Below are 25,220 nucleotides of genomic sequence, written 5' to 3' on the forward strand. Positions count from 1 at the left end.
ATAAGTTATTAAAAAGAAAAATATTCTGAAAGCACTTAAGTTATTATATTATATTCCCTAAAACACACAAAGAACTATGTTTTGGGGGAAAATAAGCAGTAGTTTTATATATACTTATTTATTCCTACATTGTTCCACAAGATAGAAAAGAAATAAATAGTTCCTTATATCTACTTCTGGCATGACATACTGAAACATATTCTAGAATAAAAGCTGTATCCTCCTACACCTGGCTCTACCACCACAGAAGGCCATGTGAACTGAGCCAATCACTTAACTTCTCTAAGGCTCAGAATTGCAGCCATAAACTAGAGATAAAAACAATTTTCCTGTACAGCTCACAGAATTATCATAAAGTTCAAATAAGCTAATACATATTAAATTACTTTATAAACTTTATTGTAGTTTACACAAATGTAAGCTATCATCATAATCTTGCCTCTTTTTAGATTTTGAGTTGTCAGGAATGGTGTGGTATTGCATAAATTTACAGCTGGATTGAGAAAGCTTGGGGGATGCCTGAATGTCTGGCCTTGACTCTGGGCCAAAAAATGAAAAGTGAGATTTATGGTGTGCTGCTTAGACTCTGAATCTCCTCTGGTAATGCTCACATAGGATCTGCTTACTGATGGCTTTCACCTGGTGTAACTGGTTAGACAGCCAGGCTGGACTATGTGACCAGAGGAGCAAAAAACCTTCACTAAGCTTTCCTGAAGCCAAGATTCATTGTACACATCTTGGTGGTTCAACCTGGAGACAAAGAATGTCTTTGTATGCAGAAAGACCATAGAGTACTTGTGTCTGGATGTCACCTGGGCCTCCTATGCTTCCCTATGCTCTTTTTCTTACTGCACAACATCCTTTGCCTTTAAATAGAAGCCTTATGGGGGTATGCTCTGTGGAGTCTTGTGAGTCATTTCAAATATTCAAACTTGTGAAATCTTTAAAGTTGTCCAAAAAAGTAATTCTAATTTTATTTTATGAAGGAACTTTCATAACTATATATTTAAACTATTTTACGTGGAAATGTTTTAGATATATGTGTGCTTATGTATATACTGTTATAAAGGTCAAAACCAGTTTTCATTAAAAAAATTTGATAGGGAGCCTCATTCACCAGAGGGCAGACAGCAGAAGCAAGAAGAACTACAATTCTGCAGCCTGTGGAAGGAACACCACATTCACCAAAAGACAGACAAAATGAAAAGGCAGAGGACTATGTACCAGATGAAGGAACAAGATAAAACCCCAGGAAAACAATTAAATGAAGTGGAGATAGGCAACCTTCCAGAAAAAGAATTCAGAATAATGACAGTGAAGATGATCCAGGACCTCGGAAAAAGAATGGAGGCAAAGATCGAGAAGATGCAAGAAATATTTAACAAAGACCTAGAAGAATTAAAGAACAAGCACTTAGAAGAACTAAAGGACAAACAAACAGAGATGAACAATACAATAACTGAAATGAAACGTATACTAGAAGGAATCAATAGCAGAATAACTGAGGCAGAAGAAAGAAAAGTGACCTGGAAGACAGATTCCAGTGGAATTCACTACCCGGAACAGAATAAAGAAAAAAGAATGAAAAGAAATGAAGACAGCCTAAGAGACCACTGGGACAACATTAAATGCAACAACATTCGCATTATAGGGGTCCCAGAAGGAGAAGAGAGAGAGAAAGGACCCGAGAAAATATGTGAAGAGATTATAATCGAAAACTTCCCTAACATGGGAAAGGAACAGTCACCCAAGTTCAGGAAGCACAGAGAGTCCCAGGCAATATAAACCCAAACAGAAACACACCAAGACACATAGTAATCAAATTGACAAAAATTAAAGACAAAGAAAAATTATTGAAAGCAACAATGGAAAAATGACAAATAACATACAAGGGAACTCCCATAAGGTTAACAGCTGATTTCTCAGCAGAAACTCTACAAGCCAGAAGGGAGTGGCACGATATATTTAAAGTGATGAAAGGGAAGAACCTACAACCAAGATTACACTAACCGGCAAGGATCTCATTCAGGTTTGATAGAGAAATCAAAAGCTTTACAGACAATCAAAAACTAAGAGAATTCAGCACCACCAAACCAGCTCTACAACAAATGCTAAAGGAACTTCTCTAAGTGGGAAACACAAGAGAAGAAAAGGCCCTACAAAAACAAACCCGTAACAGTTAAGAAAATGGTAATAGGAACATACATATTAATAATTACCTTAAACATGAATGGATTAAATGCTCCAACCAAAAGACACAGGCTTGCTGAATGGATACGAAAACAAGACCCATATATATGCTGTCTAAAAGAGACACACTTCAGACCTAGGGACACATACAGACTGAAAGTGAGGGGACGGAAAAAGATATTCCATGTTAATGGAAATCAAAAGAAAGCTGGAGTAGCAATACTCATATAAGATAAAATAGACTTTAAAATAAAGAATGTTACAAGAGACAAGGACACAACATAATGATCAGAGGATCAATCCAAGAAGAAGATATAACAATTATAAATATATATGCACCCAACATAGGAGCACCTCAATATATAAGGCCAATTCTAACAGCTATAAACAAGGAAACAGACAGTAACACAATAATAGTGGGGAACTTTAACACCTCACTTACACCAGTGGACAGATCATGCAGACAGAAAATTAATAAGGAAACACAAACTGTAAATGACATAATAGAGCAGATAGATTTAATTGCCATCTATAGGACATTCCATCCAAAAACAGATTACACTTTCTTCTCAAGTGCACACGGAACATTCTCCAGGATAGATTACATCTTGGGTCACAAATCAAGCCTCGGTAAATTTAAGAAAACTGAAATCATATCAAGCATCTATTGCGACCACAACGCTATGAGATTAGAAATCAATTAACAGGGAAAAAACGTAAAAAACAAAACACATGGAGGATAAACAATACGTTACTGAATAATCAAGAGATCACTGAACAAATCAAACAGGAAATCAAAAAATACCTAGAGACAAATGACAAAGAAAACACGACCATCCAAAACCTATGGGATGCAGCAAAAGCAGTTCTAAAAGGGAAGTTTATAGCAATACAATCCTACTTCAAGAAACAAGAAAAATCTCAAATAAACAACTTAACCTTACACCTAAAGGAACCAGAGAAAGAAGAACAAACAAAACCCAAAGTTAGTAGGAGGAAAGAAATCATTAAGATCAGAGCAGAAATAAATGAAATAGAAACAAAGAAAACAATAGCGAAGATCAATAAAGTTAAAAACTGTTTTTTTGAGAAGATAAACAAAATGGATAAACCTTTAGTTAGACTCATCAAGAAAAAGAGAGAGAGGACTCAAATCAATAAAATTAGACATGAAAAGGAGAAGTTACAACGGACACCACAGAAAACAGAGCATCATAAGAGACTACTACAAGCAACTCTATGCCAATAAAATGGACAACCTGGAAGAAATGGACAAATTCTTAGAAAGGTATAATCTTCCAAGACTGAACCAGGAGGAAATAGAAAATATGAACAGACCAATCACAAGTAATGAAATTGAAACTGTGATTAAAAATCTTCCAACAAACAAAAGCCCAGGACCAGATGGCTTCACAGGTGAATTCTATCAAACATTTAGAGAAGAGCTAACACCTATCCTCCTCAAACTCTTACAAAAAATTGTAGAGGAAGGAACACTCCCAAACTGATTCTATGAGGCCACCATCACCCTGATACCAAAACCAGACAGAGATACTACAAATAAAGAAAATTACAGATCAATATCACTGATGAATATAGATACAAAAATACTCAACAAAACACTAGCAAACAGAATCCAACAACACATTAAAAGGATCATACACCATGATCAAGTGGGATTTATCCCAGGGATGCAAGGATTCTTCAATATATACAAATCAATCAATGTGATACACTATATTAACAAATTGAAGGATAAAAACCATATGATCATCTCAATAGATGCAGAAAAAGCTTTTGACAAAATTCAACACCCATTTATGATAAAAACTCTCCAGAAAGTGGGCATAGAGGGAACCTACCTCACCATAATAAAGGCCATATACGACAAACCCACGGCAAGCATCATTCTCAATGGTGAAAAACTGAAAGCATTTCCTCTAAGATCAGGAACAAGACAAGGATGTCCACTCTCACTGCTATTGTTCAACATAGTTTTGGAAATCCTAGCCATGGTAATCAGAAAAGAAAAAGAAATAAAAGGAATATAAATTGGAAAAGAAGGACTAAAACTGTCACTCTTTGCAGATGACATGACACTATACAGACAGAATCCTAAAGATGGCACCAGAAAACTACTAGAGCTAATCAACGAATTTTGTAAAGTTGCAGGATACAAAATTAATGCACAGAAATCTCTGGCATTCCTATACACTAACAATGAAAGATCAGCAAGAGAAATTAAGGAAACAATCCCATTCACCATTGCAACAAAAAGAATAAAATACCTAGGAATAAACCTACCTAAGGAGGTAAAAGACCTGTACTCAGAAAACTGTAAGACACTGATGAAAGAAATCAAAGATGACACAAACAGATGGAGAGATATACCATGTTCTTAATTTGGAAGAAGCAACATTGTGAAAATGACTATACTACACAAGGCAATCTACAGATTCAACACAATCACTATCAAATTACAAGTAGCAGTTTTTACAGAACTAGAACAAAAAATCTTAAAATTTGTATGGAGACACAAAAGACCCCAAATAGCCAAAGCAGTCTTGAGGGAAAAAAATGGAGCTAGAGGAATCAGACTCCCTGACTTCAGACTATTCTACAAGGCTACAGTAACCAAGACAATATGGTACTGGCACAAAAACAGAAATATAGATCAACGGAACAGGACCGAAAGCCCAGAGATAAACCCACGCACCTATGGTCAACTAATCTATGACAAAGGAGGCAAGGATATACAATGGAGAAAAGATACTCTTTTCAATAGTGGTGCTAGGAAAACTGGACAGCTTCATGTAAAAGAATGAAACTAGAACACTCCCTAACATCAAACACAAAAATAAACTCAAAATGGATTAAAGACCTAAATGTAAGACCGGACACTATGAAACTCTTAGAGGAAGAACACTCTTTGACATAAATCACAGCAAGCTCTTTTTTGATCCACCTCCTAGAGTAATGGAAATAAAAAGAAAAATAAACAAATGGGACCTAATGAAACTTAAAAGTTTTTGCACAGCAAGGAAACTACAAACAAGATGAAAAGACAACCCTCAGTATGGGAGAAAATATTTGCAAACGAATCAACAGACAAATCATTAATCTCCAAAACATATAAACAGCTCATGCAGCTCAGTATTAAAAAAACAAACAACTCAATCAAAAATGGGCTGAAGGGTTTCCCTGGTGGCGCAGTGGTTGAGAATCTTCCTGCTAATGCAGGGGACATGGGTTCGAGCCCTGGTCTGGGAAGATCCCACATGCCATGGAGCAACTAGGCCCCTGAGCCACAACTACTGAGCCTGCGCGTCTGGAGCCTGTGCTCCGCAACAAGAGAGGCCGCGATAGTGAAGAGGCCCGTGCACAGCGATGAACAGTGGCCCCCACTTGCCGCAACTAGAGAAAGCCCTCGCACAGAAACGAAGACCCAACACAGCCAAATAAATAAATAAAAGAAAAAAAAAAACAACTGCTCTTCGTGGTTTAAAAAAAAACAAAAAAGGGCAGAAGACCTAAACACGACATTTCTCCAAAGAAGACACACAGATTGCCAAGAGGCATGTGAAAAGCTGCTCAACATCACTAATTATTAGAGAAATGCAGATCAAAACTACAATGAGGTATCACCACACACCAGTTAGAATGGGCATCATCAGAAAATCTACAAACAACAAATGCTGGAGAGGGTGTGGAGAAAAGGGAACCCTCTTGCACTGTTGGTGGGAATGTAAATTGATACAGCCACTAGAGAGAACAGTATGCAGGTTCCTTAAAAAACTAAAAACAGAATTACCATATGACCCAGCAATCCCACTACTGGGCATATACCCAGAGAAAACCATAATTCAAAAAGACACATGCACCCCAATGTTCATTGCAGCACTATTTACAATAGCCAGGGTATGGAAGCAACCTAAATGCCCATCGACAGACGAATGGATAAAGAAGATGTGGTACATATATACAATGGAATATTACTCAGCCATAATAAGGAACAAAATTGGGCCATTTGTGGAGATGTGGATGGATCTAGAGACTGTCATACAGAGTGAAGTAAGTCAGAAAGAGAAAAACAAATATCATCTATTAACGTATATATGTGGAATCTAGAAAAATGGTACAGATGAACCGGTTTGCAAGGAAGAAATAGAGACACAGATGTAGAGCAAAATGTATTGGACACCAAGGGGGGAAAGTGGCAGGGGAGGGGTGGTGGTGCTGGGATGAATTGGGAGATTGGGATTGACATATATACACTAATATGTATAAAGTAGATGGCTAATAAGAACCTGCTGTTTAAAAAATAAATAAAATTAAATTTTAAAAAATTGATAAATAATAAATAAGAATACTTATATTCCTACAAAGGAATATTTTTAAAAACACATTATTTCATTTCTAGGTATGCTTCCATGTCAAAGAATGTAAAATTTCTGAGATTTTTCTTTAATGTTTCATCACTTATATTAAAGAGATTTGATCTTTAAAAAGCAAAGATTTGCTCTGTTAAGCAAAGTATAACCAGATATAACATAAAACAGAGGATATAATTAAATGTAGTTTATATAAGTATATATTTAAATTATAGCATTAACTTGTACAGAAATTAAAGTGCTTTAATTATTAATACCATTTTTTTTTTGAGATTTGAGTCCATTTTAAGATAAATTTTTGTCTGTTTTTGCAGGTTCATATCAAGAGAACTCTAGAAATGTGTACAATATTTCTTTCATACAATGAAAAGTGATAACATTTTGAGAGAAATAAAACTAGTTTTTATGGATTTGATATATATTCTAAATTTTAGAATTTAAAATAAAAGAAAAATGCATACATTAGCTACTTTAGTAAGTTCTTCTATAAGTATCCAGTAAAATGAAGCCAATCATTTATGCTTTAAAAGTTTAGAAAATCTCCAAACAATTTTAGACAAAGTTCTGAATTTTTAAGATCACTTCTGCTTTTAGGAAACTGATAGTAAGTAGGAAAACTGGAAAAAAGTTTATTTTAATTTTTTCTTCTTTCAATTTTTAGTAGCAGTCTAATTAAAACTATTCAAAGGACAGAAGCCTACAAAGAAACTCTAAAAGCAATAGATACTAATAATCCATGTACTGAGTTATCAAAACTTTAAAACAGAGGCTACTCAGTCGTGAAACAGTTCATTTGTGTATAATTTTTACATAATTCAAAATTATATACAATTCAAAGTAGTTCAAAATTCTAAGTTCTATTTTGGAATATAATTTTTCATCATACTAGCAGTAGTTCTCTACACTTTCTTTGTATGAAAGCAAGCTTTGCCTCCATCTGAGTCTTATTCATTCAGAATGTCTGGGAATGGTACCTGCTCATCTCTGTTTTTCAGAATCTCTATAGATGATTCCGGCATACAGCTACTGCCTTAGATTTGACAGAATAACTGCACAATCAATATGTTTATCTTAAAAAAAAGATTTAAAATCATTATTCCAGATACAATTTTAGAGTTATATAACTTTGGGTACCACTGACAAAGTGGAGAACATATTAATTCATTTTCTATTATTAAATAGGCTTACACAGTGGACATGCTCAAAAAATGTTTACTATGTGCCTGTGATGTTTGGAACACCGAAGGTGTTCTTTAAGGTAATACAAAACACACAATGAAAGGTGAGATACAGTAATCTTTAGGAGGGTCACAAAGCATACTTTAAGCATCACAAAAGATTAAAATAAAGTATCAGTATTACAATTCAGAGTAGGTAGTACATTTGCATTTAGTTCAGGGAATATTAAAGTGGGAAGTATTTACATTAAGAACTGGCAGAGGGGGCTTCCCTGGTGGCGCAGTGGTTGAGAATCTGCCTGCTAATGCAGGGGACACAGGTTCGAGCCCTGGTCTGGGAAGATCCCACATGCCAAGGAGCAACTGGGCCCGTGAGCCACAACTACTGAGCCTGCGCATCTGGAGCTTGTGCTCCGCAACAAGAGAGGCCACGATAGTGAGAGGCCCACGCACCGCGATGAAGAGTGGCCCCCGCTTGCCGCAACTAGAGAAAGCCCTTGCACAGAAACGAAGACCCAACACAGCCATAAATAAATAAATAAATAAATAAATAATAAAAATAAAGGAATTCCTTTAAAAAAAAAAAAAGAACTGGCAGAGGAACAGTAAATCTCACAAGCAGAGACAAAGAAAAAGCTTCAGGAAGGAACAAAGTAAGTTCAAGCATAAAGGTAGGAAAGTGTAGGGCTTGTTTAGGGAAGAAGGGAACTAAGACTGAAAAGGCAATGGGGGCTACAATATCAATGACCTTAATTGACAAGTGAGGTGATCTGTATTAATTTAAGGGCAATGGAGAGCTGCTCAAATAATGGAATCAGAGCTGCACTTCAGGAATTTAAATGAGTAAGAGGCAGGGAAAGTGTAACTAGAGTGATGGTAACAATAAGCAAGCGGTTCCACTGAGAGAGATGGCATAGATTTCACAGAGACAGAATCTAAGAGACTCCATCCATCCACTCTTTGAACAAATATTTATTGAATGCTTACAATATGCCCAGACACTATGAATGTAATCTGGACATGTTGAGCTTCACATGTTCGTGGTTCACTCAGCTTTTGTTTGTTTGTTTGTTTTTAACTGTATTTCCGGAGCCCTACACTTATTTTATTGAGCACCTAACTACACTAAGCACTGTTGTCAGCACTGGTGATGCGGTGGCAAACAAGGGAGACAAAGCCCCTGACCTCATGAAGTTTACATTGTTTTAGAGGGAGACAGATAGTAAATATGTAAACAAATAAATGAGATGATTTCAGAAAGTGATAATGCAATGAAGCAAATGATATATAACAATGGGAGAGAGACCTGGGTCATCAGTGACAACCTGTCTAAAGAAGGACCATTTGAGCTAAGGTTTAAAGGACAATGGGATCGATTTAAAAAAAATCTAAGGTGAAAGAGTTATAGCAGAGGGAATTAATGATAAATGCAAAGAGTATGAGAAAGGTACTTAAATAAATGACAATTCGCTGAGATGTATCAGAGGGAGAGAGTGTACGGGGTAGTTAGAGGAAGGCAGAGAGGTCAGATCATATATGTGCCTTTAGGCATAGTGAGAATTTTGGAATTTGTTCCAGTTGCAATGAAATCCACTGAGTGTGGTAAGCAGGTGAGTGATGTGATTTGTTTGATGCTTTCAGGAGACTTCTTGGGCTGGTGTGTGGAGAATAAATAACAGTGAGATAAGAGTGAAAGCAGGGAGACCAGAGAGGAGGCAAATGCAAGCAAGAGAGAGTGACGGCTTGGGGTAGCGATGATAGTGGTGATGACTGGATGTGTGATAATCTGGATACAGAGCCCACACGACTTGGATGTGGGGGTAAAGCAAAGGCGAGGAATCAAGCAAAATCCCTAGGTTGGGTGAGGGTGTTGGTTACTAAGAGGGGGAAGATTTCCACTCCTTACTTCAATCACAGCAATTCCACTTTTACCAGTATACTGGGGTTCTATGTATAAGATTTCTTTAAACTAAAAATAGTTTGAAAACCACTGCCCTAGTGATTCAAGTATAGAGCTCAATAAAGTGATCAAGGTCAGAGGTACCTATGTGGGAAACATTGAAAGTTAAGTTGGGTAGGGTAAAGGTAATCATCTAAGGAGAGGGGGAAAGGTGTGTAACATGGATAGCAATTTAAGAAATTTCTACTTTTAGTAGGGTAGGATAAGGAAATGGGAAAAGCAAAGGAAAGGAAATGGTGACAAGGGTCAGAGAAGAAATTGGGACACAAATACAAAAGACCTAGTAGAAAAATGTTCAAGAAGGACAGAAAAATCATCAATCAAAAAGAATCAATAACCAAGGAGAATGAAGGATTTTGTTTTAAGGCAAAAAAGGTACCAGTCATCTTGAGGAGAAGAACAGAGATACGGGACCAAATCCAAATTGAAAGAAATTCTGAAGAGTGACTATAGCAAATACAGGCTCTTCTTCCAAGCAATTTCAAAGAATGAGAAGAAGAAAATATAGTAATCTGAGGAATCATCAGGGGAGGTATATATACCTGAGGTCTTAGAAGAAACACACAAGAGACTAAGATTTTTAAAAAGAATGAATATAACTGATGGAACAACATACCAGAAGAAACAGAGCTTAGGGTTGTACAGCTGGCAAAGACCTGGGGATATAACAATAGAGAGGAGGGAAAAAGAAAGGAATACTTCATCTGGTTCCTAGAAATTATAGCAGCAACAACAAAGGCAAGGCTCATTTCCAGAGGAAGGGAGGGAAATATCTGCTGTCCATTTATTACATTAATACTAACTCGTAAATCTATTAGCAACTGATTTGTAAATATCATACAAGCCTACCTACACGGGTTGGATACTAAAGTAGAATAAAGAGCTAAGACAATAAGAATTATAGTACACTGCAACACTCAAGGAAGCTCATTTTATTTCTATTGCAGAGATTAAGAAATTGTGAGATCGAGATTGACATATACACACTACTATATATAAAATAACTAATAAGAACCTACTGTATAGCACACGATACTCTACTCAATACTCTGTAATGGCCTACATGGGAAAAGAATCTAAAAGTGGATACGTGTATATGTATAACTGATTTACTTTGCTGTACACCTGAAACTAACACAACATTGTAAATCAAATATACTCCAATAAAAATTTTTTAAAAAATAAAATAAAAAAAAAAACTAAAATTCATTCAGTTAAGCAACCTGCCCAAGTCAATAGAAAATTAAAAGTAAGAATACTAATCTAGAGCTGTCTGACTTCAAAACCTATGCTCTTTATACTTCACACTACACAGAAGCGCACTTTTAGGTTAGGTGTGCAAATGTGGAGTGTTTGCAAAATAAAATTATAATTATCAATAAAATACATATTTTGAAATAAACTAGTAATCACCTATTAGAGGCAAAAGTTCCAAACAATGAAGTTATGAATTTGTTTCTGCTCTTGACCAGTAGGTTCTAGAAGTAAAGTCTCATATTCTTCTTTACGCCCCTGAAAGATTAAGTGGGAAAGATACAAACAGTTTTGAATAAGGGGTGACCAACTAACCCCTTAAATAACATTAAAGTAAAACAGTGTGAAGAGATAGGAGACCGACAGCAAAAACCTATTTTTTATCTTAAAACATGTTTCTATGCTCAGAAAACTAGCTGCCAACACATAAGGAACTGTCTGGCAATTCTTATGACTAAGCACATCTGCTCAGGGCCATTTCTCACATGGGATAGTTTCCAAGAGACACTATGAATCAAAACTAGTGATCCATGAATTCCAGATTTCCATAGCATTTTTATAATAAAAGACTCAATATTATTCAAATTGGAACATGAAACATCTGAGAAAAATCTGTTATCTCAGCTAAAATAAAACTATTACCTCGCAAAGGTACATATACAGTAGTTCCCACACGTTCCAAGACTCTCAGGGGATGCCTGAAACTGTAGATTGTACTGAGCCTTATGTATACCATGTTTTTTCTTATACGTACGCATCTATGGTAAAGTTAAAATTGGGCACAAGAAGAGATTACTGACAATCACTAATAAAACAATTATAACAATATACTGTAATAAAAGTTATGTGAACGTGGTCTTTCTCTCTCTCTCTCACTGTACAAATTTAATGCCTTTTTCATCTTAACCAACACTTATCATGTACTGTGGCTGTAACTTCTGCAGTTTGAGGTGCAACAGCAAAATCAGCATGAATTTCCTTCTCCTTCTTCACAATTTTACGGATAGAAGATTCGTTTTTACCATTGATCTTAGCAACCTCAGCAGAAGATTTTTTTCTTTCTTTATTAAATGGAGAGATTTCACCTCCTCATTAAAGGAAGCACTTCAAGCCTTCTCTCTGGCAAATCTGATTTGCCAGCATCACTACTTGTGTGCTTTGGGGCCATTATTAAGTAAAATAAGGGTTACTTGAACACAAGCACTGCAGTACCCTGAGTGTCAATCTGATAGCCGAGAGCCCATAAGTGATGGGATACGGTGGGATACAGTGGACAAAATGATGATTCACGACTGGGCAAGATAAAGCAGGATGGCGTGAGACTTCATCACACAGGACTACTAACTGGACACATATTACTGCATGGCTGAAGAATATAAAATATAATTTTCTAAATAATGACAGTTGTGCCCCAAAAGATCAATTGCAAAATACACAAATAGAAAACCCACGTAAATTAGTTCAGCTTTGCCCCTCTGGTGAAGTGCAATTTAATTAATTAACTGACTTAATGACTCAAAAAGGTTTTTTTTGAGCACTTGCCATGTATCTAGCGCTGTCTTAGATGATGGCAAGGTAAAAATGGCTAAATTATGATCCACGCCTTTAAGGAGCTTAAAAACTAGCAAAGAGAGATTGATTTGCAAAGAATTAAGTACATTAAAGTGTTAAAAATACTGTGACAGATACATGTGCAGTCTACAGCTGAGGCACAAAGGAAGGCATGTTTGATTCTACCTGGGGAGGAAGAAACAAAGATTCAGAAAATGATTTCTAGAAGATAGCACACTTCTGTACCTTGAAAGTTGAGAAGATATTTATCAGGAAAGGGCATTTTAGGCAGCCTGAACAACATGAGCAAAGGTAGGGATTTATGAAATAGCATGGCTTGTTTGGGAAACTAACAATAGTTCAGGAAATTGAGATGCAGGGTGACAAGATATAGAGTTAAGTAGCCAGGGGTCAGGTCGTAGAAGGCTTCATGTCATGCTAGAAAATTTGGATTATATCCCATAGGCATTTTGTAGCCACTGAAGGAGATTGACATGTTCAGATTCTATTTTTGAAAGATCACTTTGATGATAGTACAAAAAAGGAAGATGGAGAAGAGGTAAGCCAAATTGGAGGTTACTGCAGTAGCTCAGATGAGATGACGGATTGAGCAAAGGCAATAACAATATAATGATGCAGAGGTGAAGGATCTGAGAGACATTTAGAAGGCAGAGTTGGGACAGAAAAGAATTTAGGATACCTCCTAGTTTTCTGAAGCAGAAACTGGATGATGCCATTTATAAATACAAAGGGAAGATTCAGGAGATATAATAACAAGCTTAGTTTAGTGCGACCTATCTGGGTGGAGATAACCAGGAGAACCTCAAGCTACAAAAATTTAATGGGCTCTTACCTTTAGAGATTATTGAAGCCACAAAAGTGTACATGAGATGAAACAGGTCAAATTTCAACAATTTTGAGGCTGTCATATCATACATAAACTTATTAAAGACTATTTCTAAACTCAGAGCACATATGTCTATAAGTTCTCAATAAATACAAAATAAATAGATTGATAAGTTATAGATTGTTTATATGAAAACAGTTATCTATGTCTGCTAATGATATCATTCCTTAGTGGCTAAAATTTTTTTCTAATAAATATTCTGATAATGCCACTCTGATGAGAAGATAATATGAATCCCTGTGCAAATGCTTCAGAGTCAATCTTTACAGTACATTCTTTTACAAAGGTAATATTGGTTATTCCTGAAAGATATACACAAATGAAATCCTTTCCTTCAAAGATTTTACAAGGCAGATATGAAATCTGAGCACATATGGCTTGAAAAATATTTCCTTAACTCAGCTAGATATACATTATAAACAAATATATATGACAAAAAGTCACCTGAAGAAAAATAGCACACAATCTCAGTTAAAATGAATAAATGCTCAGTATATCTACAAGAAAAGAAGAGTAAAAATCTGGTGGAATGAACCAGAGACGTCTTCCTGGAGAAGGCAAGTTTTAACCAGATTTATAAAATTATAAATTTTCTACAAAACAGAATAATGATCAAAGGCAACAAGGAAGGGACCAAAAGTTCTTCCATGAGAAACAGCAAAATGACTATTGTACGTAACTAGAGGGCTGGGAAGGACCAGGTGAATGAAGGTTCTTTCAAACTAGGCTGACAAGTTTTCTCTGCTATGATAGGGTATCAGCAGAAACTCTCAAAAAGGAAAACGATAAAAGCTTTAATTATAAATTCACATGATTCTCATTTTTTTTTTACACCATAACATCAGACAGCAAATGAAACTAATATGTTTTCAGTTTAAGTACAAACTTAAACAAAGCTAGTGTTTAAAGAGTTTCTAATGTAGTTATTCTTGGCATGGATATATAGGGCATCTCAAAACCTAAATTCTGGTAATATCAATATGCCCATCATTCAGAATCTGTCAAACTTGAAAGCAACATCCTTTTCCCTAAAAGAAGCATCTGCTTATCCTTATGTTCTTTCAAATCTGTGGCAGGAAAAGCAAGCATAGTTTTATGTATACAACTCTGAACTGCTTAGTGTTAAGCTATGGAATATTGTCAGTAAATATTATGGCAAAGTTGCTCATGGACAATTAAACACTTAAGACATTTTAGGCTTTAGAAAACCCGAACTAGCTTTGTTAATCTCCAATTTATAATCTTTAGGCCCAAATGTCCAAAAGCCAAATGACACAGTTGTCAAAAAACAATGTATCCACTCATCATTCTTTCTTTAACAATCAACCCTCATTCTTGACTTCCTTACTGCTGTGAATACTGTCAGAAAGTCAGGTTTAGAAACTCACTAGATTAGCAATTACAAGATGCAAGTTCTAATTTGGCTCCTCTTTGAATTTGTGGTGCAACCCTGGACAAGACAATTTCTGAGACTTTGGTTCAGTTTGGTTTTCTTCCATAAATTTAGGAACTTGAACTAAATGATTAAGATAACTTTAGCCATAAAATTTCATGATTTTTCCCATCCTTTAGCCCAATATCACCATTTTCTCTATATATAGCCTTTTATTTGCATTTTTATTTTCTATTTTCATTATCATCATATCATAGTGGTCTTTATGAACCAGTTTCCATACTCATTTTCCTTCCAAAATCTCCACACCCAGATTTATCCCACATATACCATAAATCTCATATTCTCTTTTTTCTTCTACTCTTTTTTGAACCTTGAGTGCAGAGTTGAGTTAATCACAGTATTCTTTCCATAACCCCATTATCTACCCATGACTATTAGCTGTGAAAGACCTGCTCTTATTTATTTTCATTGTTTTCCTCTTCATTCCCAATAGCTCTCTCATTCCCCTTCATTTTGTAGGTTCACATTAAAATATGATATATCCATGGATATATACATATACTGGTAAAACATACATCATTGTTTGCATGTATGTGTTTTTGTACTATAGATCCATATCTCTTTTTACTTCCTTAATATAAACCTTGTTTTCTAGATCTACCTATGTTGCTGTTACTACATCTTTACATGTAAATACATGTTTCTAAATGATGCACAGTATTCCATGGGATGCAATTACCACATTTTACTATCCATTTCCTTAGTGGCAGACACCTAGGCCACCTATAATTCCCTACTTCTACAAATAGTCTACTTGTAGACAATCACTAGACATAATCACTAACTTGAAATTAGGGCATACTATTTCCGGAAATGTTTTTATTTAATTCTATAATAGCATACGTGCGTGCACACACACACTATATATATACGAATATGTGTATATATATGTACACACACATACTTTTAAATTATTTTACTATATATGACAATATGAATATATAACTAAATATATATGTATATTATATAACTAAAACATACATATACATAATCAATACACATTACTGATTAAAACATTTGAAATGTATATGAATTGCATAATACTGCAGTCTTCTTTGGTACCTTGTTATTACACTCCACATTATATTTTTGACATTGATAATTGGGTCTGATGTAGTATCTCATTATTTAACTTGCATTTTCCTGACTGCTATGACTTCTGAAATGTTTGTTCATATCGTTTGCCCAATAGTCTATGGATTGTTACTTTTATTGATGCTTAGGTAATGTATCCTCAACACTAACACGCTGCCAGTTACATGCATTGCAAATGTCTTCTCACAGACTGTGGGTTGCCTTTTCATTTGACTTATATTAATTTTTGTAACAGAAGTTTTACATTTTAACATACTCAAATATATCAATCTTTTCCTTTTTGGCTTGCATTTAAATTTTGATTAAGAAGTACTTCCCTAGCAAAATTTATTAAAGGGAGATTTTCAGATATTTTAAAATCTGCAAAGCTTTTCATTTTTACATTTACTTATTTAATCCATAAAACCATGTAAATGCCTAAATGCAAAAAGCAAAACTTCACACGTTTTTTTTTTCCCATAGATATCAACAATTCCTAAAATGATTGTTTCCCTACCGATTTATAACGCCACCTCTGTCATGTACTAAACTATACATATATTCTTCCTTCTGTTCTATGTTGTCAAACTCAAGTTCTTGTAAATAACATTGCATTTTATTCTTCTATAGAATTGTTTTCATAAATGACACTTTACCATTTCATGATGTTAGGATTAGATTATCAAGTTTCTGTCTCACACACATACACACACACACTATAGGGGTTTTAATATGAACTCTATTCTGATTTTAAAGACGTGGGAAGACTTATTCTCATTAGAGAATTTAATGTTCCCAACCAACTAAATTTTCCATTTAGTTCATCTGTATATCTTGCATTTCCTTGCTGAGACTTTCCATTTCCTTGTTGGGAATGCTTTTCATTTGTTTCAAGCTTGTTCGTAATTTCTCATTAATGCATTTTATGATGGCTGTTTAAAATTTTTGTCACATAATTTTAACATCTCTGTCATCTAAGTGTTGGGTCTACTGATTGTCTTTTTCATTTGAATTGAGATTTTCCTGATTCTTGGCATGATGAGTGACTTTGATAGAAACCTATCAAATAGGTTTTAGATTATTTTAGTTTATTTCCTCTGATACCTTTCCTTTGGGGGAATAAGGGGCTGTCTTTTACTGCGAGGTAGAGGTAGAAGTCCAAACTCCCTACTAGGCTTTTCTAGGATGGGTATAGGTGGGTCCATAGTTTTTTTTCCTTTGGTACCTGGCTAGAGTAGAGAGGTGATTGTTCAAAATTTTTTGTCATGCTTGGCTTCTCCTTTCCTGGTCCTTTGGCTAGAGGGAGAAAGTCTTTGTTGGCATTTTTCTTTTTTGGTCTGTGCCTTGTTGGTATTGTCAGATTGCTGGCTTCTTCTGTTCCAACTCTGGGATATATGGGGCAAAAAAGCAAAAACAAAACTCAAATCAAAAAGTCAAGGGAAACGACCACAGTGTCATTCCTTGGATCCTGAGGCACCTAGCCAATCTGCTTTCTTCTCTCCACCTTTCGGTCTTCCTATGTTTGTTTTGTACTTATGCCCTGGGGTTTTAGTTGTTCTTAGCAGGAGGAACAGGCGAAAAAGCACTGATCCATCTTCTCACCATTGATTTTTAATAATAATGTTTACTATAACTCAACACCTAGTTAAACCTTTTTTTTCTCTTTAGTTACTAAGGTTATTATTTCTAACATTTTTCAGAACACATACACTCATAAACTACTTTGGGTATTTAACTGATATCCAGCTGGAACGAGTCTCCCTGCTTCCATGTTTTGCCTCTCTACAAGTCTATTTTCAATACGGCAGTCAGAGTGATCAATCCCATTAAAATATAAATCAGATCATGTCAATCTTCTGTTAAAAACTATTTCTATTTCATCCATAGTAAAAAATCAGAGTCCTCACAATGGCCTACAAGGTCCCATATCACCTTGTCTCCCACCATCTGTAACATTTCTGACCTTATCTACTACTACCCTCTTCCTAGTTTACTGTGTTCCAGATATACTAGTGTGAGAAACTGTAAAAGTGGTCCAAAATTCTTCTCTCTCTTATTCACATCTTTGCAACATGATGTTGAAAATCTTCCCATCAAAAGGGGTATCTTTTTCCCTATCCTTTGAATTTGGGTTGACCATGTGACTTGCTTTGCCATGAGAAATTACCAAGTACTGGGTTGGCCAAAAGGTTCGTTCAGTTTTGTCCATAAGATGGCTCTAGTATCACTTAGTTGTCTTTAACTTCACTTGAAACAATTTTATTAGATTGTATGTGACAGCTGTCATATCAGTGTGCATTTAAAAAAAGACATCAAAATTGGTGAATTTTTGTGTAGCCGTTTTAATATTGAAGATGGAAGGAAAAAAGCAACATTTTTGGCATATTATGATTTATTATTTCATAAAAGGTAAAAACGGAACACAAAAAAGATTTGTGCAGTGAATGGAGAAGGTGCTGTGACTGATTGAACATGTCAAATGTGGTTTGCGAAGTTCCGTGCTGGAGATTTCTTGCTGGACGATCCTCCACGGTCAGGTAGACCAGTTGAAGTTGACAGCGATCAAATCGAGACATTAAGTGAGAACAATCAATGTTACACCACGCGGGAGATAGCCAGCATACTCAAAATATCCAAATCAAGCGTTGAAAATCATTTGCACCAGCTTGGTTATGTTCATCGCTTTGATGTTTGGGTTCCACATGAGTGAAAAAAATCTTGACCATATTTCCATACATGATTCTCTACTTAAAAGCAATGAAAACGTTCCGTTTTTAAAACAAATTGTGATGGGTGATGAAAAGTGGATACTGTACAATAATGTGGAATGGAATAGATCATGGGGCAAGTGAAAAGAACCACCATCAACCACATCAAAGGCCGGTCTTCATCCAGAGAAGGTGATGTTGTGTATATGGTAGGACTGGAAGGGAGTCCTCTATTATGAGCTCCTTCTGGAAAACCAAACGATTAATTCCAATGAGTACTGCTCCCAGTTAGACCAACTGAAAGCAGCACTCGATGAAAAGCATCCAGAATTAGTCAACAGAAAATGTATAATCTTTCATCAGGATAATGCAAGACCGCATGTTTCTTTGATGACCAGGCAAAAAACGGTTACAGCTTGGCTGGGAAATTCTGATTCATCCGCCATATTCGCCAGACATTGCATCTTCAGATTTCCATTTATTTCAGTCTTTACAAAATTCTCTTAATGGAATGAATTTCAATTCCCTGGAGGACTGTAAAAGACATCTGGAATAGTTCTTTGCTCAAAAAGATAAAAAGTTTTGGGAAGATGGAATTATGAAGCTGCCTGAAAAATGGCAGAAGGTAGTGGAACAAAACGGTGAATACGTTGTTCAATAAAGTTCTTGGTGAAAATGAAAAATGTGTCTTTTATTTTTATTTAAAAGCCAAAGGCACTTTTTGGTCAACCCAATATGATCCAAGAGAGACTTGGAAAGTATTTGTACGTTGGGATTTGCTCTCTTGCTATTCTGGGGAACAGCCAAGTGAAGAAGTAAGATTTGCCTTGTTGACCTGGTGAAGAGACTGCCAATTGCCAGACAGGTTTATCATCTGCTGCCAACTACCAGACCATCCTGCTAGCAGACCGACCAGCTGGCTAGAGACAAATAGACAAGTTCAGTAGATATCAGCCCTGGAGGCCCAGACCAGAAAACCTGTTCTCTTCTCTCCCAAATCATAATCTAAATAAGTTATTGCTTTGAGTCACCAAGTTTTGCAATGGTTTGTTATTCAGCAATAGATAAGAGGCATCTAGCTTCCTCGCTGTTCCCCAAGCACATTTCCACCTCTGCAATGGCAAGTTCTTTACTCTAGACACTTTCCCTGTATTGCATGGATTATTTGTTCACATCCTTCAAGTCTTTGTTCAAATCTCAACCTCTTAGGGAGGCTTACTTTGAATACTCTATTAAAAATAAACTGCAACTTCACCACTGCCCCTAGCACTCCAGACCTCTCATCCTGATCTTTTCTTTTGTTTTGTTCTTCTGTAGCACTTATTGCCTCCTAACTTACTGAGATATTGCTTATTGTCTGCTTGCTCCTGCTAGATGTAAGTTCCAAAAGGACAGAAGTCTTCAACTGTATTATACATTGATATACCCCAGGTGTAGAGCCTGGCACATAGTAGATGCTTGCTAGATATTTATTAAATAAATGGATTCAATGTTTCAGAGATGTCTGTTAGATCAAGTTGTTAATCACATAAATCACATCTTCTATATCTATCAGTCACTTAAAGAGTTAAAATCCTTACTATGATTATGGACTTGTTCTGCCATGCCTTATATTTCTGTCAGTTTATGCTTTAGTCTAGTGTTTTTATCATAAAACAATTTTAAAAGGAAGTTTAAAAAAATGTATAACAAAACATTCAACCAAGTTGGCCTTTCTTTTAAATGTCTTAATTAGATAAGATTCACTTTAATTTCTTTAGTAGTACTAAAATCTTATTTAATAATAACAATAAACAATAATAACATCCAAGACTAACTTACGGCTAACTATTATGTATTTACTGTTCTAAAACTGCTCTAATTGTAATGTTCAATGAAAAAGTAGCCTATAAAAAGGCTACTAAATATCCTACTAAAGATGAAAAAGGAATAACAGTGGAAAGTGAATAAGAATTTAACTAATAAATATAACACATCCATATAATAGTATACTATATAATGTTATGGTTGATAATATTGATATGATATTCATATAATCTATAAGAAAAAACAATTAGGCTATTAGACAGTGTGTATATCATTCCCCCCCTTTTTTAACTAAAATACTTAAATACACAAACCTAAGTTATACATTTAAAAAGTTAATAATAGTTAACTCTAAATAATGGAATTATGAGATTTTAATTTTCCACTTAAAAAGAGTTGTATAATAAAGAATTTGTCTCGTCTTTGTCTAAGTTTCTAGGATGGAGCATATAAACCCTTGGAATTGCCCAAGTAATAGCAGTATCTTTGTTATTCATGGTAGGCACGTGGGACTACCCCTGAGTTTATGCTAATGAAATGACTCACAGTAGGCCCCATGTAATTAGAGGGTTGGAGCTTTGAGCCAACCTGATATAGGCCCAACCTCCTGACTCTCAGGGAGGGAAGGAGGTCTGGAGATTAAGTTCAATCAAGTGATCAATGATTCATTTGATCAGTCATAACACTTAAAATTCAGCTTATTCATATAGGGTTTTGCTCTATGATGCAGTCATTATAAATACCATTTAAATATAATATAAATTTATTTACATTGAATATAAATCAAATGCACATAATGAAACCCCAATAAAAACTCAGGACACTGAGGCTTAGGTGAGATTCCTGGTTAGTGAACACACTGCTGTGCCAGGATGTTGACACACCCTGATTGCATGGGCAGAGGACACAGAAGCTCTGCTTTTGGGACCTTCCTAGATCTCACCCAGTTAAGTCTCTTCTTTTGGCTGGTTCTGATTTATGTCCTTTATAATAAAATTTTAATCACAAGTATGGTGCTTTCCTGAGTTCTCTGAGCCATTTTCAAGAATTATTGATCCTGGGGGGTTAGTGAGAACACCCACATTTGTATTCAATTGGTCAGAGGTGTGAGTGGCCTGGGGACCCCTGAACTTGTGGCTGGCATCTGAGTGAGAGTAGACACATTGGGGATTGTGCTCTTAACCTGTGGAGTCTGTAATAACTTACTGTCAGAACTGTACTGCAATTTGATATATTTTCATACTATCTAAAGTATTTTTATAATGAACCTCCATTTGAAAAAAAGAGGAGGAAGATCTTGCAATTAAATAAATCATTAGTATTTTAAATTGCAAAATCAATAACTTTGAAAGAAATATGAAGAACTAAATAAGAGCCACAAGTAAAAATGTCTAGGGGAAAAGAAGGTAAATTTATTAAATTAAATATAAAAGTTCATGAAGTTAATAAGATAAAAATATAAAAAGTGGTGTATAAAATTTTGTAAAATAAAAAAAAATTTCGTGAAATAAGTTTTCCTTTGAAACAAAACCAATATAATGCATTGGCAGGGCAAAATACATGATGGTAGGAAAAGTAAATAGCAAGGTTTATTTAAAAAACAGTAACTTACAATTTTTGTATAATATAAATTTATATTACAATTTAAAGATATTTCTACATGACAGAATCACAGCAAAAAACCTTATATGACTAAGCTTCTGAATTTTGAGTATTATGACTAAGGGGAATGAAACGTGAAAAAATGTTTTTTTGTCATTTAGAGTTTTTCCTGTGAAGTCTATTGACGCAATGATTTTTAAAGCACTGGACCATAATATAGACATACAGTATTAAGTTGCCTGGTTTTTAAAAACCCCTTATTGGCTGCCTTCTCCTCCCCTTCCTTATCTCACTTCCCCACTCCTCTCCTGGTATCCTGGTATTACCTCTACTGGTATTACCTCTAAATAAACTACGTGCTTTCAAACTCTTAGGGTCTGCTTATGGGAGAATGCAAAGAAAGGTATGTGTAGAAAAAATTTTTAAGAGGACTGATTTTCTTTCTTTCTTTTTTTTTTTTTTTTGAGCTCTAAAATCCATATAAACATTTATTCTGCCCCTGCCTGGGGGTGGGGAAGAGGGGATCCGGGAATTGGGGATCTGTGGGCCATTACAGACAGCCCCTGGAGGAGGGCGGGGCTCTGGTGGGAAGACAGTGTCCAGAGGCCAATGGGCCCTGGGGTGTCCAGAAGGCAAGGCCCTGGGGGCTGATGGAGGGGCTGGCTTGGTTCCCAGAAGTCCCGGGAAGAGGACTGATTTTCTTCCATAAGCACTGGTTTTGCCATCATGGAACAGCCCTTCCCATATATGTATTATAGTTGTCGCCTGACTAATAGTCTTGATTTCAGTTTCTTCTTGTCCCAAAAGATCATGCACACAAGAAGCTACTGACAGAAGCTTAAAAGGGAGGAAGAAAAAAAAAACTCACGGGAAAAATTATGACACCAGCGCTTCCCCTGAAGAAAAGTAATTATTAATAAAATAACAAAAATCATTTTTGAAAATACCTAAGTTGTTTTCGGAGTTGCTCGATTTCCACATTTTGTTCAGTTACTGTTTTCAAAAAGTGTTGATTAGTCTGCCAAAAGAAAAAAAATAGAAACATTCAGTATCAGAACAGTTAAAACTGTATCTTTAAAGACTAACTACAGGGTATATGAGTAGAAAAAAATGAAATGAAGTCATGATAATGATTAGATTTTTTTAATGATAAAAGATAACCCTGGCCATCTTTCCCTGCCTTCACTACTTCAGGGGACACCTGCTTCCCTTCAAACTACCTGCATTTGCATTTCTGTGTCTTCTGGCTTTTTCTGGCCTTCTGAGCCTCCTTTGCTCACCAAACTATGCAGAAGGCTATATAGGTGGCGTAGAATTCATGCCCCCAGCCTGTTCTGCAAGAGCCCCAAAACAATGACCGAATGGAATTGGTGGGTAAAAATCCCCAACTCCCATGCCCCGTGGTGGAATAACTGAGGCTGTTTCTTTACTGGCTTCCACAGTTCAGCAGTGGGATTAAGTTTCAGTTACCCACAGTGTTAATTTGCTTGATTGTTAAAAACCCTTTATTGGCTGCCTTCTCTTCCCTTCCTAGTCTTGTTTCTCCATTCCCCTACTGGTTTTTCATGGTATTATCTCCCAAATAAATGACATGCTCTGGAACCCTTTCCTCAGGGTCTGCTAATGCTAAAGTAAGTTATGAAGCAGTCTTCCAACTGTAGAATAAAATTTTCTAAGGGGACTGATTATCTTCCATAAGCGCTGGTTTTACCCCCAACTTCACTGACTTCATATTTTTAATACACTTTTCTATTTCCCTCTACTTGGGATGTCCTCATTCAGCCAGCATTCATCCCTGCATAACCTGTGTGGTCACTCTAAGGCAAAGCTGATTGCTTCCTTTTTGTATTTTGATAAAACTTTACATATACTTTTACAATGCACATTGCACTGTTACTTAAGTACTATGTTTAAAGTCTACTTATATTCCTGGCTACAACATGAGCCTGTTTTTGAAGACCAGCTGCACCCAGAACTCCCAGCATCTAGCACATGATTCAGTACATTCTAAGCACTTATACCTTTGAGGAATGAATGAGTGAATGAATGAATGCCTTAACTGAGACATGAAAGAGAGTCTGAGGACTGCATCTTCATCTTTATCTCGGGAAGTAAACTACTCCAGAACAGAATTTAGTATTCAATTCACAGACCACAGTTTAAGAGACCAATTATGGCATGCAGAGAAAGAGGGATAGAATAATGAAAGGTAGGTAAATTACACCACACCAGAAAAGTTAAAACAAAACAAAACAAAAAACTGTAACACTGGGCATGAGTTACAACAGACATATGATTATATGCAAATAACTGAAGGTCTGACTTAAAAAAGAATTGAGCTTGTTCTATGTTACTCCCAAAGATAAAACCATATGTCAGTGGGAGGAAGGCCTGGTAAGAGAGATTTTAGCTTTCTATTAATCAGAGTTCAAAGGAACAGGCTCTTTGGGGAAATGACAAGATCTCTTACAGGAGATATTCAAAGCAGAGGCTAGAGGATCATCCAAACTGTAAAGCATTTAATAGAAGGATGCCTGTATCACTTGAGGGAAAGGATGATCTTTAATATCATTTCAAATTCTCCTGTAAAGCTATCTCAACGACTTCAGGCCAAATGGATTCCCTTTTATAATGTTTGTAATGTACCATTCATGTTTTACTATATATAGTCTTGGAACTGGCATAATTAATGCTTGTGTTTTTTATTATTTGGGAGCACCTTAAAGGTAGATTATGTAGAGTAATTAGCAGAAGTATAAACTAGAATCGTGAATTTTAAGAAGATGGTGTTGGGAACAAACATACATAACTTGCTAGCAAGCCTAGTAAGAGCTCAACAACTGCATCTGAATATGGCTTTATGATGCTCTGTATTTATGATCACAAAAAAATTATATACTATATCAATACTATAGAATCTGGAGATTCATAAAGGTCCAGAGAATCCCTTTCAATCATCTATCTTAGCACCTTATTCACCGATTATTTCGTATGTCATTTCTGTTTTTCCAACTAGACAGGGGCTTTGTGGATAGATGCACATTTCTTTTGCAACTAGAGAAACTATAGCAGTAGAAGGAACTTAGTATGCAATTAACAAATATTTTTGAGTTATTTTATAGAGATGAGTAAATCTGAAGAAA

At 35.7% G+C, this 25,220-nt stretch overlaps 1 protein-coding gene across 2 annotated transcripts in view; it reads right to left on the reverse strand.

Annotated features, from left to right (window-relative positions):
* The window catches only part of SCLT1 (sodium channel and clathrin linker 1), a 232,580-nt gene that overhangs the window by 121,726 nt on the left and 85,634 nt on the right, over positions 1-25,220 (reverse strand). For both annotated transcript variants that reach the window (XM_082462157.1, XM_082462156.1), the window contains exon 9: positions 23,025-23,095. In XM_082462157.1, coding sequence (XP_082318283.1) covers positions 23,025-23,095 — 71 coding nt within the window. The remainder of the gene's footprint in view (positions 1-23,024; positions 23,096-25,220) is intronic.

The sequence above is a fragment of the Balaenoptera physalus genome, assembly GCF_965194825.1.
Source record: "Balaenoptera physalus genome assembly, chromosome: 5".
In the NCBI taxonomy this organism is placed as follows: domain Eukaryota; kingdom Metazoa; phylum Chordata; class Mammalia; order Artiodactyla; family Balaenopteridae; genus Balaenoptera; species Balaenoptera physalus.